Source organism: Myxine glutinosa, chromosome 5 (genome assembly GCF_964187855.1).
Source record: "Myxine glutinosa chromosome 5, kmMyxGlut1.1, whole genome shotgun sequence".
Lineage (NCBI taxonomy): Eukaryota > Metazoa > Chordata > Myxini > Myxiniformes > Myxinidae > Myxine > Myxine glutinosa.
The window spans coordinates 67724287-67740403 of NC_136265.1; the positions used below are offsets into that span (position 1 = coordinate 67724287).

The following is a 16117-nucleotide window of genomic DNA, read 5'->3' on the forward strand; positions in this document are numbered from 1 at the left end:
GATATATCAAAATTAATTCTCTGACAGTTAGGGCCTACTTTCTTTTTCATTTATTGTTTTGGGGAGAGGGGATGTTAAACAAAACGTATGATTCCAACTTGACCCATGGCGGGAGTATGCGCTCTACTGAGTGGCGTTCTACTGTAGTTGGATTTTGTGATTATGATAAAGGTCTGTATGGACTAAAAATTTGATTTCAACTACAATGGAGTGCCTCGAGTGGTAATTACAAGAGACTGCTTTATGGTGTTACCACTGCTTTCGCTTCCCAGAATAAATTTGATATTAATGAAATTAGTTTGTATATTAGTGAATACACTGCTAATCTTAAAACACAAGAGATGTTGAATCGAAGAAGACAACTTGAAAATAAACTTTCAACGTAATATACTGCCTAACGGGTACCTTAAAAGGCGGTGTCAGCATGCGAGACTAAATCAAACTACCTACACGTACAATTTGGGTGTTCTTGAAGGAAAGTCACAATACCTATGGCTCATTTTTCAGAAACGAGATGGAGATGGTATTACTGATAAGAACAATGCTTTGAATGATAATGCCAAGCTGAAACAACTTCGAGTTTCCTTTCATGGACCATTTTATCCATGAGACACGAGACTTGTAAGGCTTCATCATTTTTTGATATTGTGAAAAAGATGATGACAAAGTAAAAGCCGTGTGATACAAAGAACACTTCTAAGGATTCTCTCATTGGTTGTTATCTCCATTTGCAGGTTTCATTAGGTGGGGGCTCCCAAAACATCCACCTTCTTTTTCGGTAAAGGATTTTCTCTTTTACTGTTAGTCCCCCATGATGCTTCATGCACATAAAACGCTTTACAGTGAAGAATGATTTCGTTCTCCTCTAAGTGCCAGCTCTGTTTATTTAATGTTCTCCACTTCGTATAAAACCTGGTAGTTGTTGGTTGTAGAACAGGTGATACGTTTTTAGCTTTTAGATTTGGTGTAGAGCTCTGTCCTGTCATGAGGCAGGGATCCCCTCCGTCACTGGTAAAAGTGCAGTCATTATCCTTTTCAGTACTCATGTGAGGTGTGGCCACACAGACTTAGGCCCCAGCCAATGAGGGGTCTGTATCCCTTCAGTCATTTTCTGTGACTGATTGTCTTTGTTTGGCATATTTTTGTTGCAGCCATATTGCTTCCCCCAAGAGGCCGTAGGTTCAAAACTCCTTGACAGGGGTCACCGATGGCACTCAGAGCAGCTGTGCCAATAAGGTATATGCCAGGGTTGTGCATCTGCCTGCTCGCTTTCTCCTCACTGGTTTACTTAACAGCTTGCCCTCGCTCACAGGGAGTTATCCCAACCAAATCCCCCATTCTCTCCTGTATGTATTTCTTGATGTGCCGATAAATGTGTCGAATGGGCAAAGACCTTGCTGCACTCGGGCTTCTCTCGTTGGTTGTTATCTCCATACGCGGGTTCTTTTGGATGTGGGAGGACCAAAATCTCCACGTCCTTTTTTGGTGAAGGATCATTATTCATGAACCAGATTGTGAAACATCATTCTCACATCTTTGTTCCAAGGGATCTTTTTAGAATCCTCACTGAACCTCTGACAGCCTCCACTTGTAGCTCGTTTGTTGTGATATTCCCCATAATGCTTTTTAAGTACTCAGCAAATGTTTTCTTGATCATCGCTGTTGCTCCGAGTATCACTGGTACAAATTCAGCTTTCTTCAATTTCCAAGACCTCTTGACATCATTTTTCAGCTCCTGGTATTTGATCATTTTCTTGGTTTCTGAAGCATTTAGTCCAGTCATTGGGAACTGAAACCTCAATCAACAGTTCCGCTTTTTCCTTTTTTTTTTGAGCACTATGTCCGGATGCAATGCTCTGCCTGCAATGTCTACACTTGATGGGATCATCTTGTCATGCGTGAGCACTGTGTGTTCATTTTCAAGGATCGAATTTGGCTTGTGTTTCCTTCTCTTCTATGTGTATTCTTTGATGTCGTGATAAATATGCTGACGACGTATAACCCTTGTGACACAACGAACAGTTGTAGGTCTTGTCTCCTGCATGAAAGCTTTGATGCCTTGATAAAGATGATGAAGATGTAAATGACATGCTGCACAGAGTACACTTGTAGGGCTTCTCTCTCGTGTGTATTTTTTGATGTTGAGTGAAATGGGATGAACGTGTAAATGACTTGCTGCAGACAGAACACTTGTAGGGCTGTTCTCTTGTGTGTATTTTTTGATGTTGTGATAAATTTGTTGACCAAGTAAAGGCCTTGTGACACAAAGAACACTTGTATGGCTTTTCTCCCGTGTGTAATCTTTGATGATATTTAAAATGTGATAACTTATCAAAGGCCTTTTCGCACAAAAAACACTTGTAGGGCTTCTCTCCTGTGTGGACTTTTTCATGTTGTGATAACGACGACGAACAAGTAAAAGCCTTGTGACAAAAAGAACACTTGTAGGGCTTCTCTCCTGTATGTATTCTTTGATGAATGATGAAATTTGACAATCTAGCAAAGGTCTTTTCACACAAAGAACACTTGTGTGGCTTCTCTCCTGTGTGTATTTTTTGATGCTGTGATAAATTTGTTGACCAATTAAAACCCTTGTGACACAAAGTACACTTGTACGGCCTCTCTCCTTTGTGTATTCTTTGATGATCTTTAAAACGCGATAACTTATCAAAGTCCTTTGTACAAACAGAACACTTGTGTCGTTTCTTTCCTGTGTGGACCTTTTGATGTTTCAATAAAAATAATGAAGATGTAAGTACCTTGCTGCACACAGTACACTTATATGGCTCTTCCTCTGTGTGTACCTTTTGGTCTTCTGTTGAAAATGAAAAAGAGGGAAGTGCATTCTTCAATAAAGAAGACTTGCTTGGTTTCTCATTTCTGTTGACGTAATCGAGCGTCTTTGAACATTTTTTCTGAATGTTCTCATAAAAGATGCTACATTTGTTATTGTCTTGACAAAAACTCCCGTGGTGATTCAAAGAAACTTCTGTGTTGAACAATTGCGAACAATTGGCGCAAGAAAATATTTTCTTTTGTTCCTCTGCAAATAAAAGAAATTCACAAAAAGTGTCAATAAGTCACAATTGCAATGAAAAATATAGCACAATAGACAGGTGTTTTCACTTTCATTACATCACACATTCGCTTTACATCTGTACTCATCCCTTTTGGAGAATCTACATATTGTTGCGTGCTCGGAGCTCATCATTACCCACAAGGCCCACTCCAGTGGAGACCAAGAAGGCGACAAACATCCCATGTTGTGCAGTATTTTCTCGCTTGGATTACGGATGGTTGGAGTAAATGGTTAATTTTACCAAATGCTATGGAAACTGACTATCCAACAATGTTTGTGAATAGAAATAGACGTAATTTGACGTCGGGACGTCGACAAATATGCCTGTGCCAACATTAAATTTCAATGGTTGCTAGAAGACAGGGCAGCATGTAGAATCATATTAACATAATCATAAAACTTTAAACAAACAAACAAAAAAATACGTATTTTGGGGAGCAAGCCCCACTCCCTCAACCCATATACCTCCGAAGACCCCAATTTTTCTAATGCCTTGAACAAACATTGGTACATCATGGGTGATTAAGGTTGTGGTGAAGTTTCATCGAAATTGCATGTGTAGTTTCTGAGAAGAAAGCAAATACCTATTTTGGGGGGCAACCCCCCCTGTAGACCTCCAAAGGGGCAGATTTTTTTTTAATGCCGTGAACATACTTTGGTAGATCACGGGTGGTGACAGTTGTGGTCAAGTTTCATCCAAATTGTGTGGGTAGTTTCTGAGAAGAAAGCAAATACCTATATTGGGGGGAAACCCCCCATAGACCCATAAAGGGGGCAGATTTTTTTTTAATGCCGTGAACATACTTTGGTACAGCATGGGTGGTGAAGGTTGTGGTCAAGTTTCATCAAAATTGTGTGTGTAGTTTCAGAAAAGAAAGCAAACGCCTATATTGGTGGGGTCAAACCTGGACGCACTTTGACCCCCCATAGGCCCCGTAGACTTTGATTTTCTTAGTGCCGTGAACAAACTTCGGTGCATCATGGGTGATGAAGGTTGTGGTCAAGTTTCATCGAAACATTGTGTGTAGTTTCAGAGGAAAAAGCAAATTCCTATTTTGAGGGGTCAAACCTAGATACACTTTGACCCCGGTAAACCCCCTTATACCCCAATTTTTTTCATGCCGTGAACAAACTTTAGTCACACCACAACAAATATAATTTGTGCCAAATTTGGTCGCAATCCCATCAGCGGTTTCGGAGAAGTATACTGCACGGACAATGCGCCATCGCATAAGCTCCCCTGAACTTCGTTCCAGGTGAGCTAATAAGGGTATGGGTGTGTCTGTCTCCTCCATAACTCCTAAACTATGAAACCTAGTGGCCCAAAACATTGCATGCATATGAAGGGAAATCCAAGGAAGTGCATGAATGTCCATAATTGGTGAGATGGTGATCCCTGATCGTCAAATATGTTATCAGATGTGAAAAACAACTCTGAAGATGTTACCATGATCGGTAAGTTCTGCGAAAGAGGAGTCACGTGCCCTCACAAATGCGCTAATTATTCAAAAACCGAAAATAGTACAAAGACACCCTATACATTGATTTAAAGGTCAACTTGGCTGGGTGTTGATACTTCTCTCTCACCAGCCATGGCACTTCAGAAAAGCACTTCTGCGACTCCATGGGTCTGACTCAATCTGTAAAGTTTCCACCTGGATTTCTCCAAATGACAAATCCTTCCTTCTGGTCTTGGTGATGACAACTTCCCCACAAATGTCACCTGCCCTTCCTCTGCTCCAATTGGTTCATCTCATCGTATGCTTGTGAAAGTCAACATCTCTCTGGCTATGCTCAGAGAGCTGCCTCAATGCTGGTGAGTCTGGCATTTCACTCAATAAGATAAACAGTGACTGCAAGCAGCCTTCTCTCTTCAGAACTGGTCTTCCAAATGTCCACATACATCCCTTCCCTCACCTCAAATGGCACCAGATCAGACTCCACTCGTGAGAAGGCCCAATGCCTCAATACTGTGTTTGCTTCCAATTCCTGTGCCCTAAACCCCTTTCTCTCTGTACTCACCCTATACAATCATACGCAACTGCTCCTGGACTTTGTGGGGGGGTTTTCACCCGAGAAGGTGGAGATTTTCTGGCAACTCTGGACTGATTCTGCAACTGAACCAGATGGTATCAGCCCACATTACCTAAAAAACAGCTCAGTTACTCTTGCACATCTTCTTGCTGCTCTGTTCACCCTGTCATTTGCTCTCGGTCATTTCCATCTGCTTACAAGTCAGCCAACATCACCGCATAATATAACGACAACGGCACTCAGTGGAGAGCATACCTCCGCCTGGTTGTCCATATCACTCAATGGTGAAGAATCACTTTAGAAATTCTACTAGCTGGATCCGGATCCGGATCCGGATCTTCACCAAAATTGAATCGATTCTTCCTCATCACACACACAAACTGACCAACAAGTTTCGTCCAAATCCATCCATAACTTTTTGAGATATCCTGCTATGTATCGTTTTTGGCCTTATCTCCCAATGGTGAAGAATCACTTAAAAAAAAAAAAATTATCATATCCGAATCCATATTTAGATCTTCACCAAAAATCGAATCGAATCGTCCTTGTCAAACACCCAACCGGTCCACCAAGTTTCGTCCGAATCCGTCCACAACTCTGAGATATTTTGTTCACAAACGGACAGACAGACAAACGGACAAACAGACAGACAGGGGTGAAAACATAACCTCCATCCACCTTTGGTGGCGGAGGTAATAAAATAGACCAGAGTGGGCTGACCGTCATCTCTTGAGGTTGTCGTTCAGACCTCTGCTGAATCCAAAATCTGGGAAATGACACGGCCACGGACCATCGCGTAGAAGGGCTGTGTCAGGTTTCAGAGCAATTGGTTGGCAAATAATGGATGAGTAGGGATCCGAAGTTTCAGAGAGTAACCCAAACTGGGAGCCCCCGTGATCCAAAATTGAAAAATCGAAGCCTGAGCGATCATGTGGGCCAGCGAGTAGAAGGACTATATCAGGTAACAGAAAAATTGTTTGATAAACAAGGGATGAGTGGGGATCCTAAGTTTCAGGGGGTAACTCCCATCACCCCGAACCTCCCCTCCCACCCTCCAGGAATCCCCATGACCCGAAATTGAAAAAAGGAAGCCTGAGCAATTGTGCGAGCTACTGTCTTTTATTCATGTGTCAAGTTTCAGAACAATCAGCCAGGCGATAAGGGAGGAGTAGCAAAAATAGCAAAAAGTTAACGGATGACCAGACGGACGGACAGACATCCAGACATCACGTCCCATTTTATGTCATCTCTTCAAGAATTAAGATGAGATAACCCAAAAAGGTATGAAAACCAATCCCCTTAATTAAGTACAGACTGACCAGCTTATTTCCAATCATCAGCAAGGTCATATAATCCATCTTCAGAGTAGATATGAAATTCTTCCTTTTCTCCAATGGCCTCATCTCAGTTCACCAATTCAGATTCAGACCAGGTCACTCTACCTTGTACATGCTGCTTCTGTTTTCCCAAAAAATGGACGAAGGCCTTCAAAGCCCGCCATGAGATAAGGGCTATCTCTCTTGACATATCTCAAAGATTCAATATAGCCTGGCACCCCAGAATCAATATTCAATTGATATTTAAATTTCAATACGATTTTAACAGCGTGGGTTATTAAAATAAGTTCAACAAATGAGTCTGGTCAATCCTAGGTAAGGAGCCATTCAAAACAGAAAAAATCCTGTTTGGTAATTAGAATACAACAAATATCCTTGTTCCCTAAACGAACCTGAGAGGGCACATATTAGAGAAATGGATGATCTGTTGAAATGTGCGATTTTAAATTGAAGAACTTCATCTTAAAGCGTACAAATTAAACAAGAAAAAGAGCAATCAGAGATTGCAAACCCTCGCCAGCATGTATTTTCAGTGGTTTTAAAGGCTTTTGTGTTAAATCAAATATGGCGGCTGAACCACGTGACCGATGACATCATTATTTTTTTCTCAACTAATTTATTCCTAGATTATGCTCAAGAAATTTAATCTTGATCAGATGAAGTTTTGTACTTGTCGAATTATGACGTCATAATGGAGGTACATATGACATCATCATTACCAAATTTTATTCCCCATGGAGAGTTCTTTACAACGAGCCACATCTCAATTTTTTCTGTTCAGCACTTTCGGAGATATAGAGGTACAAAGTTTTTCGGTTTTTCCAAGATGGCGGCCGAACCACGTGACCCATGACGTCATCATTATTATTTTTTCTCCACCAGTTAATGCCGACATGGCGCTCAAGAAATTTCATCTCGATTGAATGAAGTTTTGTACTTGTCGAATTATGACGTCATAATTGAGGTACATATGACATCCTCATTAACATATTTTATTCCCCATGGAGAGTTCTTTACAATGAGCCATGTCTCAATTTTTTTTATTCAGCGCTTTCGGAGATATAGAGGTGCAAAGTTTTTCGGTTTTTCCAAGATGGCGGCCAAACCACGTGACCTATGACGTCATAATTATCATTATTTATTCTGTGCGGACAAACAAACAAACAAACAAACGGATTCAAATGCAATACCCTCTCTTCTGGCGAGGGTAACAAGTAGAGCAGTGCTGTGTGTTGTGTGCACGGCTCTGTTTACCTTCGAGCAGCTGAGTAACTTTCTTCGGCTCTGTGGGAGAAGAATCACGTGGTTCTTGTTTTACATCCTCATTGCTCGATGCATCTTGGGAAATCTGAAGGTTACTTTGTAAATTTTCTGTCTTCACTGGATGACCGTCACCTGCACACAAAGTAAAATAAGTTCATTATGGGAGAGACAATGATCAATGAACTAATATAAAACAAGAGCTCAAAAAACCTCCGTGGTACAAAAAAACAGTCCTTCATTTCCTCTCAAAACAGGAAGGATGATGTTCTTCTTCATATTTCATGATCAAGGATTACACCAAGTCTATGACTGGTGTATTTTCATCACATTATAATATTCGGGACAAAGTTAATGTGAACAATTTCCACAGGAGAGCACGTGTAACGCCTTTGTGACAGATGTGCTTGTAATAGATGAGAGGCCTGAGAAACATGCTGTACATCAGGTGTTGGTGACAGCAATAATTACCCCAACCCAGACATTGTCACAGGAGAGGATGCATTTGATACAAGGATGTGTGTGTGTGTGTGTGTGTGTGTGTGTGTGTGTGTGTGTGTGTGTGTGTGTGTGTGTGTGTGTGTGTGTGTGAGAGAGAGAGAGAGAGAGAGAGAGAGAGAGAGAGAGAGAGAGAGAGAGAGAGATCTCCACACAAAGTGAAAAGTGGGGTTAAGCAATTGCTTCATGTCCATCTGTATGCCTGTCTGTCTGTATGCCTGCCTGTATGCCTGTATGTCTGTCTGTCTGTATGCCTGCCTGTATGCCTGTATGTCTGTCTGTCTGTATGCCAGCCTCTATGCCTTTCTGTATGCCTTTCTGTATACCTGTCTGTCTGTATGCCTGTCTGTCTGTATGCCTGTGTCTGTATGCCTGTCTGTCTGTTTGCCTGTCTGTCTGTATGCCTGTCTGTCTGCCTGCCTGTCTGTATGCCTGCCTGTCTGTATGCCTGCCTGTCTGTATGCCTGCCTGTCTGTATGCCTGACTGTCTGTATGTATGCCTGCCTGTCTGTCTGTCTGTCTGTATGCCTGTCTGTCTGTCTGTCTTATCAGTTTATGATCGTGGAACAACTTGTTTAAATTGAATGTTATATTTTTAACATGAACCGGAGCATGAAATGGAAGACAGGTTTGCCGTTTTACAGTACTTTGTCTCTGAATTTGTCCTGATCAGTGATCACACATGCGCAGAGAGCATTTTGTTTTTGTGCATTTTTGGGATCCAGTAAATGAATGGTAATTTATGGTGTTTATCCAGGACTAATAGTTTTGAGTGATTTATATGGTGTTGTATCAAGTCTATTTTATTTTTGTTATTTATTTTGTAGGTCTTTGAAATTCCCGTCTCTAATAAGCCCAATTCTTCCAAAAGTATTTAAATGTATAATATTTTGCATACAAATGCAATATTTACCCTCGCCAGAGGAGAGGGTATTGCATTTGGGTCAGTTTGTTTGTTTGTCCACACAGAAATTAAGTACATGAAACCCTTCAGAATCCAAAGACCCTTTAGAACCCAATTAGACCATTAAGACCCCTAAACTTTAAAGACTCCTAAAACCCCCCAAGACCCTTTAGACTTTCGAGCCTTAGAACCCTCAAGACCCGTTGTAATGCCGAAGACCCTTTATACCGTAAGACCATTTAAGACCCCTAACACCCTAAAGACTCTTTATAACCCTAAGACCATTAAGTCCCTTCACAACCGGAAGACCCAACAAGACCAGGAAGATCCTAAACACCCCTAAGAACCCAAAAACCCAGAAGACCCTTAAAGACCCTGAATATCCAGAATACCCTTAAAGACCCTAAACACCCCAAATACCCAAAAGACCCTGATGACACAAAATATCATGAAGACCCAAAATACACAAAAAAACCCCAAGGACCCAAAGGAAAAAAATAAAATACACAAACGCGTCCTGGCGAAGTCTGCAATTTCTGATTGCTCTTTCTTCTTGTATTATTTGCTTTATCAATTGGAACAATAACATATTGTGTTTGAAGCAGTTTTAAATAATCACGCATCTCCGGATTGTTCAAAATTACCTTCGGATTATTGAGTCAAACCTTTCTTTTCAAACCTTTTTTTATTTTTATTTTTATTTTTTTAGTTTCTCTCTCATTTTTACAAGTTTCTCTACCTCCTCCAACCATAAAGCCATTTGTGTATTTGGTACTTTGTGTTTATCAATTTGTTCTTTCATCCATTCGCCCATCATTGCAAGTTCCATTGCTTTAATCCAGTCAATCCTTTCATTTCCCCTATAATTTGGTCCTTTTGTAAGTAATTCACGTAATTTTCTAACTTTCACTATTCTGAGATCACCTGTGATAATGTGTTTATGATGTGGATCTTTAATTACGGAATTTCACAATTACAATGGTGTGTGTTATTTAACCATTCCTCTACATCCAGAGATTGTACAGTTTCCTTATAGTTAGACCATTAAGGTCTTCATAAACCATAAAAGACCATAAAAGACCATAAAAGACTTCAGATTTTCTTATAGACTTAGACTATTAGACTTAGATTAGACTTAGACTTATAGACTTATAGACTTATAGACTACATGTAAAGACTTCACATAAAAGACTTCAGACCATAAAATATTTTTTTCCCCCTAATTGCATTTCCCAAACTTCACACAACCCTCGGTGTCTCTCTCTGTTGTATTTTTTCTGGAAGTTTATTCCACACTTTCTTCTGTTGTAGTATTTTCTCTGTATTGATCATTTCCACCCCTTTGTTATCAAACATAATTTTGATGATATCATTGTCTTTTCTACGATTAACTTCTTTGGGTTTCTCTTTGTACATTTTATGGTCAATCATTTCCAGAATTGCTTCCATGTGTTGGATTGGGGGTTCCTCTTGATCGTCCTCTTCCATTAATCTGTTCACGATTTGCTCAACCTCTTTCAGTTGTTTGTTTTTTTAAAAAGTATTAATCTTAATTCTGCTGTTGTTCAGTAATCTACAGATATTTGATTTGTTAATACTGTATCGAACCAATCAGTTACGATTTGTTGTGCTGTGTCTGTAACTGGATGTTTACATCTATAATTATGTACTCTATCTCTGAAAGTCTCGTGGCGAGGTGTTAAAAACAGAGGGGATTATGTTTTGTCCATGATGTTGTGTATATGTATCATTAATTCTTTCATTTAATCCATAAGGGTAAGCAGTTCTTCATTCTTTAACCCAGAAAAGTTCTCTCCGCTGACGTAATTGTGTGATTGTTTCATCTTCCCATCATTTCTTCGTCCATTACCGTTCATCTTTTCAACAAACTGAACACTGAAGCTTGAATTTTTACAATATCCATAAGTAAAGTGACAAGTGAGTAGTGGACAACCAGTAGTTGTATCTGGGTTTCTCGTGCCGCTCCTGCACGCATTCATTCTCACATTACATCTCTGCATTGTTTCATCAACTCATCATTTCATCAACATCGCACATTTTCTACAAGTCTATAAGTAAACTATATTTGAGGTTTTACATGTAATTAATTATTTGGTTTATTTTAACTTGTAAGATCTAGCCGTTACTGTACAATTAATTATATTGTTCATAGCAAATAAGACTAGCTTGGCAATTGCAAACACACACGCACACGCGCACGCACGCACGCACGCACACACACACACACACGTACAGTATTGGTTGTTCCTGAACTTTAATATAATTAAAAGGATTGCTGTAAATGATGTTAATTTCACAACATCCCATATTCAGCTATATTTAAATTGTAAACCTCAAAACATAGTTTCCTTACCTAAAGTAAGAACCTTAACCTGTGAGCAATTGACTGGTTTCTGGACAACACGGACCATCAGCTGGGCACCGTTCTTCCTTGAAGTTTCTATCATTTCAGCCCAGGACCTCTCCAAACGATGGATCTACAACCTCGGTCACGAATCCACATCAATAGATGGTAGATCAGTAGATCCACGACATTGGTCACGAATCCACATCAACAGATGGTACATCAACAGATCCACGACCTCGGTCACGAATCCACATCAGTAAATGGTACATCAGTAGATCCATGACCTTGGTCACAAATCCACATCAGCAGATTGTACATCAGTAGATCCGCAACATCGGTCACGAATCCACATCAACAAATGGTACATCAGTCACGAATCCACATCAGTGGATGGTAAATCAGTAGATCCCCGACCTCGGCCATGAATCCACATTAATAGATGGTACATCTGTAGATCCACATCAGCCATGAATCCAGATCCACAACCTCAGTCATGAATCCACATCAATCGATGGTACATCAGTCGATCAACAACCTCGGCCATGAATCCACATCTGTGGATAGTATATCAGTAGATCCACAACCTCGGTCACGGATCCAAAGCAATAGACAGTACATCAGTAGATCCACAACCTCGGCCATGAATCCACATCAGTAGATGTTACAACAGTAGATCCACAACCTAGGCCATGAATTCACATCAATCGAGGTATATCAGCAGATCCACGACCTCGGTGACAAATCCACATCAGTAGATCCACAACCTCGGTCACGGATCCACATCAGTAGATGGTACATCAGTAGATCCACAACCTCGGACATGGATCCACATCAGTAGATCCACAACCTCGGTCACAAATCCACATCAGTAGATGGTACATCAGTAGATCCATAACCTCGGTCATGGATCCACATCAATAGATGGTACATCAGTAGATCCACAACCTCAGTTGCGTCCAGGCAGTCAGTCAACCCATCAATGCCACATCACTTTTTCCAACTTTACTCGCTTGAGGATTTAGTGTATTATCACATATTTATCACTCCCATCACATACTCCATAATATGATAATACATTAAATCATGCACATCTTACCTTAAATATACCATGTCCACCAACCAGCACCACGATACCACTTACCTCTGGATCAAACTGTTATTCAAATATTCAAACTGTCACTTATAACGGTTTTTTACATGCTTGCATCTCCGAGAAACCATCGATTCCTTGCAACATTGAATATTTATTTCTAACAATATACCGCATCTTACTATAATTCACCAAATGTCCATCCGTCTGTCTGTCCGTCCGTCTGGCTGTCCGTTCGAAGGTACCGCAAAAACGGCTGCACCGATCGGACTCGGTGACCTCGGACAAAGACATTTTATAAGGACATGGGTTGAATCCCTGCTTGAGAGAATGCCAACCCCCTCCCCGCCATCACGGCAGTCTCTCCAACTCACAAACCCACGAGATATGCGGAAAGGACAACCCAAAACCAATTATCTTCTTTTTGATTCGTATATAAACATCATTAAAAGTAAATAATGACCTCGGCCAAAGTTCAAACGACGTGGGTTTAATCTCTACATGAGAGAATGCCACATAGCTATTTGGGTGGTGTATAAGCCAACAGATCGCTGTCTCCATCGATATTGCCGAGGCCGTAACACCTATCAGCTCAAAATCCTTTTAACTGTTGACTTGGTAGTTTTTACAATGAAGGAAACATTAACAATGTTGTTAAAAGTTTATTTTGTGATTATTTTGTGATTAATTGGAGTTATGTTGTTTGGAATGCAAAAAGAGATATTGAGTTCAAGTGAATGACGACATGCCGTGATTGTTTCTAGTTTCTGAAAGTGAACTTCGCGGATCGCCATATTCAGATTCGCCACGGACCCACGATCGATGTTTCTATACGTGAACATACCCGTTTGTTTGCGAACGGGTACGTTTTTCATGGAAGTCCTTCACAAACTTGCTGTCCATGTAATGTCTGATGTGCGACTGAAGGTGCTACAGGAATGTGGAATTTATTGGTTTCATGCTTTAGCATTCACCGTATCTGCATTGCCTGTTTGGTTCTGTCTTCCCACCCGTGCATAACACGGGTATCTCACTAGTTATATAAATAGCTCATGAATGATATTTTTACTGTTCATATTGTATTTTACCAATTCCATTTGGTGTCGTTCTGTGATCACACACACACACACTTGGGCCAAGTGGACAACATCTTATGAAAAGCAAAACTTGCTTACCTTTGATGGGACAATCCACAAGTTCAGGGTCCACCTTCAGCTTGCGATCAAAATCTGCAAAAACAAACGATCATACCATGGTATCCGTACATTATCTCCATTATTAGGATTAAATGTTGAATCACATTATCGGGATCACATGATTAGGATTAAATGTTGAATCACATGATTAGGATTACATGTTGGATCACATGATCTCCATTATCAGGATTACATGTTGGATCACATGATCTCCATTACCAGGATTATATGTTGGATCACGATCTCCATTATCAGGATTATATGTTGGATCACATGATCGGGGGATTACATGTTGGATCACATGATTGGGATTACATGTTAGATCACATAATCTCCCTTATCAGGATTACATGATGGATCACCTGATCGGGATTACATGTTGCATCACATGATTTCCATTATTAGGATTACATGTTGGAGTACATGATCAGGATTACATGTTAAATCATACGATCAGGATTACGTGTTGGATCACATGATCTCCATTATCACGATTACATGTTGGATCACATGATCTCCATTATCAGGATTACATATTGGATCACATGATTTCCATTATCAGGATTACATGTTGGATCCCATTGGGATTACATGTTGAATCACATGATCTCCATTATCAGGATTACATGTTGGATCACATGATCGGGATGACATGTTGAATCACATGATCTCCATCAGTATTACATGTTGAATCACATGATCGGGATTACATGTTGAATCACATGATCTCCATCAGTATTACATGTTGAATCACATGATCGGGATTACATGTTGCATCACATGATCTCCATTATCAGGATTACATGTTGAATCACATGATCAGGATTACATGTTGGATCACATGATCTCCATTATCAGGATTACATGTTGAATCACATGATTAGGATACATGTTGAATCACATGATCTCCATATATCAGGATTATATGTTGGATCACATTATCGGAATTACATTTTGGATCACATAATCAGGATTACATGTTGAATCACATGATCGGGATTACATGTTGGATCACATGATCTCCATTATTAGGATTAAATGTTGGATCACATAATCGGGGGATTACATGTTGGGAAGCGAGCGATTTCCTCACAACCCTCGCTTTGCGCACGTTTATGCCGAACAAGCCCATGAATATCGTGATGTTTCAATGTGTATAATTAATTTTGTTTATAAACGAGCTCGGTGTTCGGAATGAATCTCCACAGTCTTGAGAGAACAAGGGGATGTCTCGATGAAACAATCTGCATTACAATTTGACATCTTCGTAAATTTACAAGTAAAATGTGTTTGTGGTTCAAACCTTCATGTTGAGGGACCGAATCATCGACGAACTCGGACTTCACCTTCACCTTCACAATTACACCTGAAACAAAAACAATCCATTTAAACGAAACTTTCAGGAACCAGCAGAAGGTGACGGTGCGGAGAGAACGACACGTACCGGGTCCCGGGTCTTCATCCTCGGGTGGACCGACCCTGGACCCGCGATCTGAGGGAGAATCTCCCGGAACGACCGAGTTTCCTCCATCGCAACCGCTCGTGGATCCCGGGGGGTTCGATCTGTGATCTTCACCGGAGACATCTCGGTTCATGGCGCAACGGAGGGGACTAAGGTGGAGGAGGGTAAAGTACGGTACAGTACTGTAAGGTACAGTGTAGTAGTGTAAAATACCGTACTGTAAGGTACAGTGTAGTAGTGTAAAATACCGTACTGTAAGGTACAGTGTAGTAGTACGGTAAACTACTATACACGAGCACAACGAATGCGTGTTCTGGTAATAGCGAACCACGTGCCGCGTCCCTTCTCCAAGCCGTCTTATGCACGATTTCTTTACGGCAGATTCTCCACTCTAATCACGTGGGTCCCATCTAAATAACCATGGAAACTGAAATCCTGATCTGCGGGTGTTGGACCATTTCGTCTTGCACTTTTGGTCCTCCAGGAAATGTCGCCCTTTACACTCAACTTGGAACAAATCGCAACAGAATTTTTTTTTTTTAAACCAAAATGCATTTCTGAGGTCCCCTGAATACCATACTAAAAATCCTAACAAATGTCTGTTGTGGAAATGGCCAATATGCATACATGCAATATGGCCACCAAATATCTATATTTTGCCATATCTTTGCTCTCAGATGACATATTTGGATAATTTAAAAATCTAGAATAGGGGTTTTTGGACACAAGTCACACAAGGATGCATTTAGAATACATTCAAATTTCATTGGATTAAGAGTTAATTTACATAAATCCAAGATGGACAATACTATTTGCATAATACTGCATGTAATATTGCATGTTACTCCTTACTCAGGCCTGGTGTTGGCTTAACGGTTAAGGTGGCTGG

The 16117-nt window shown here is 40.5% G+C and overlaps 1 protein-coding gene across 1 annotated transcript; it reads right to left on the reverse strand.

Moving 5' to 3' along the window:
* Window positions 1–866: 866 nt before the first annotated feature.
* On the reverse strand, window positions 867–15577 carry LOC137428375 (uncharacterized). Its single transcript, XM_078778142.1, has 6 exons — window positions 15482–15577; window positions 15211–15377; window positions 15070–15132; window positions 13746–13799; window positions 7705–7845; window positions 867–3043 (listed from the first exon to the last, which is right to left on the reverse strand). The coding sequence occupies exons 2-6, from the start codon at window positions 15359–15361 to the stop codon at window positions 1920–1922; spliced, it is 1533 nt and encodes a 510-aa protein (XP_078634268.1). The 5' UTR covers window positions 15362–15377; window positions 15482–15577; the 3' UTR covers window positions 867–1919.
* Window positions 15578–16117: the final 540 nt, after the last annotated feature.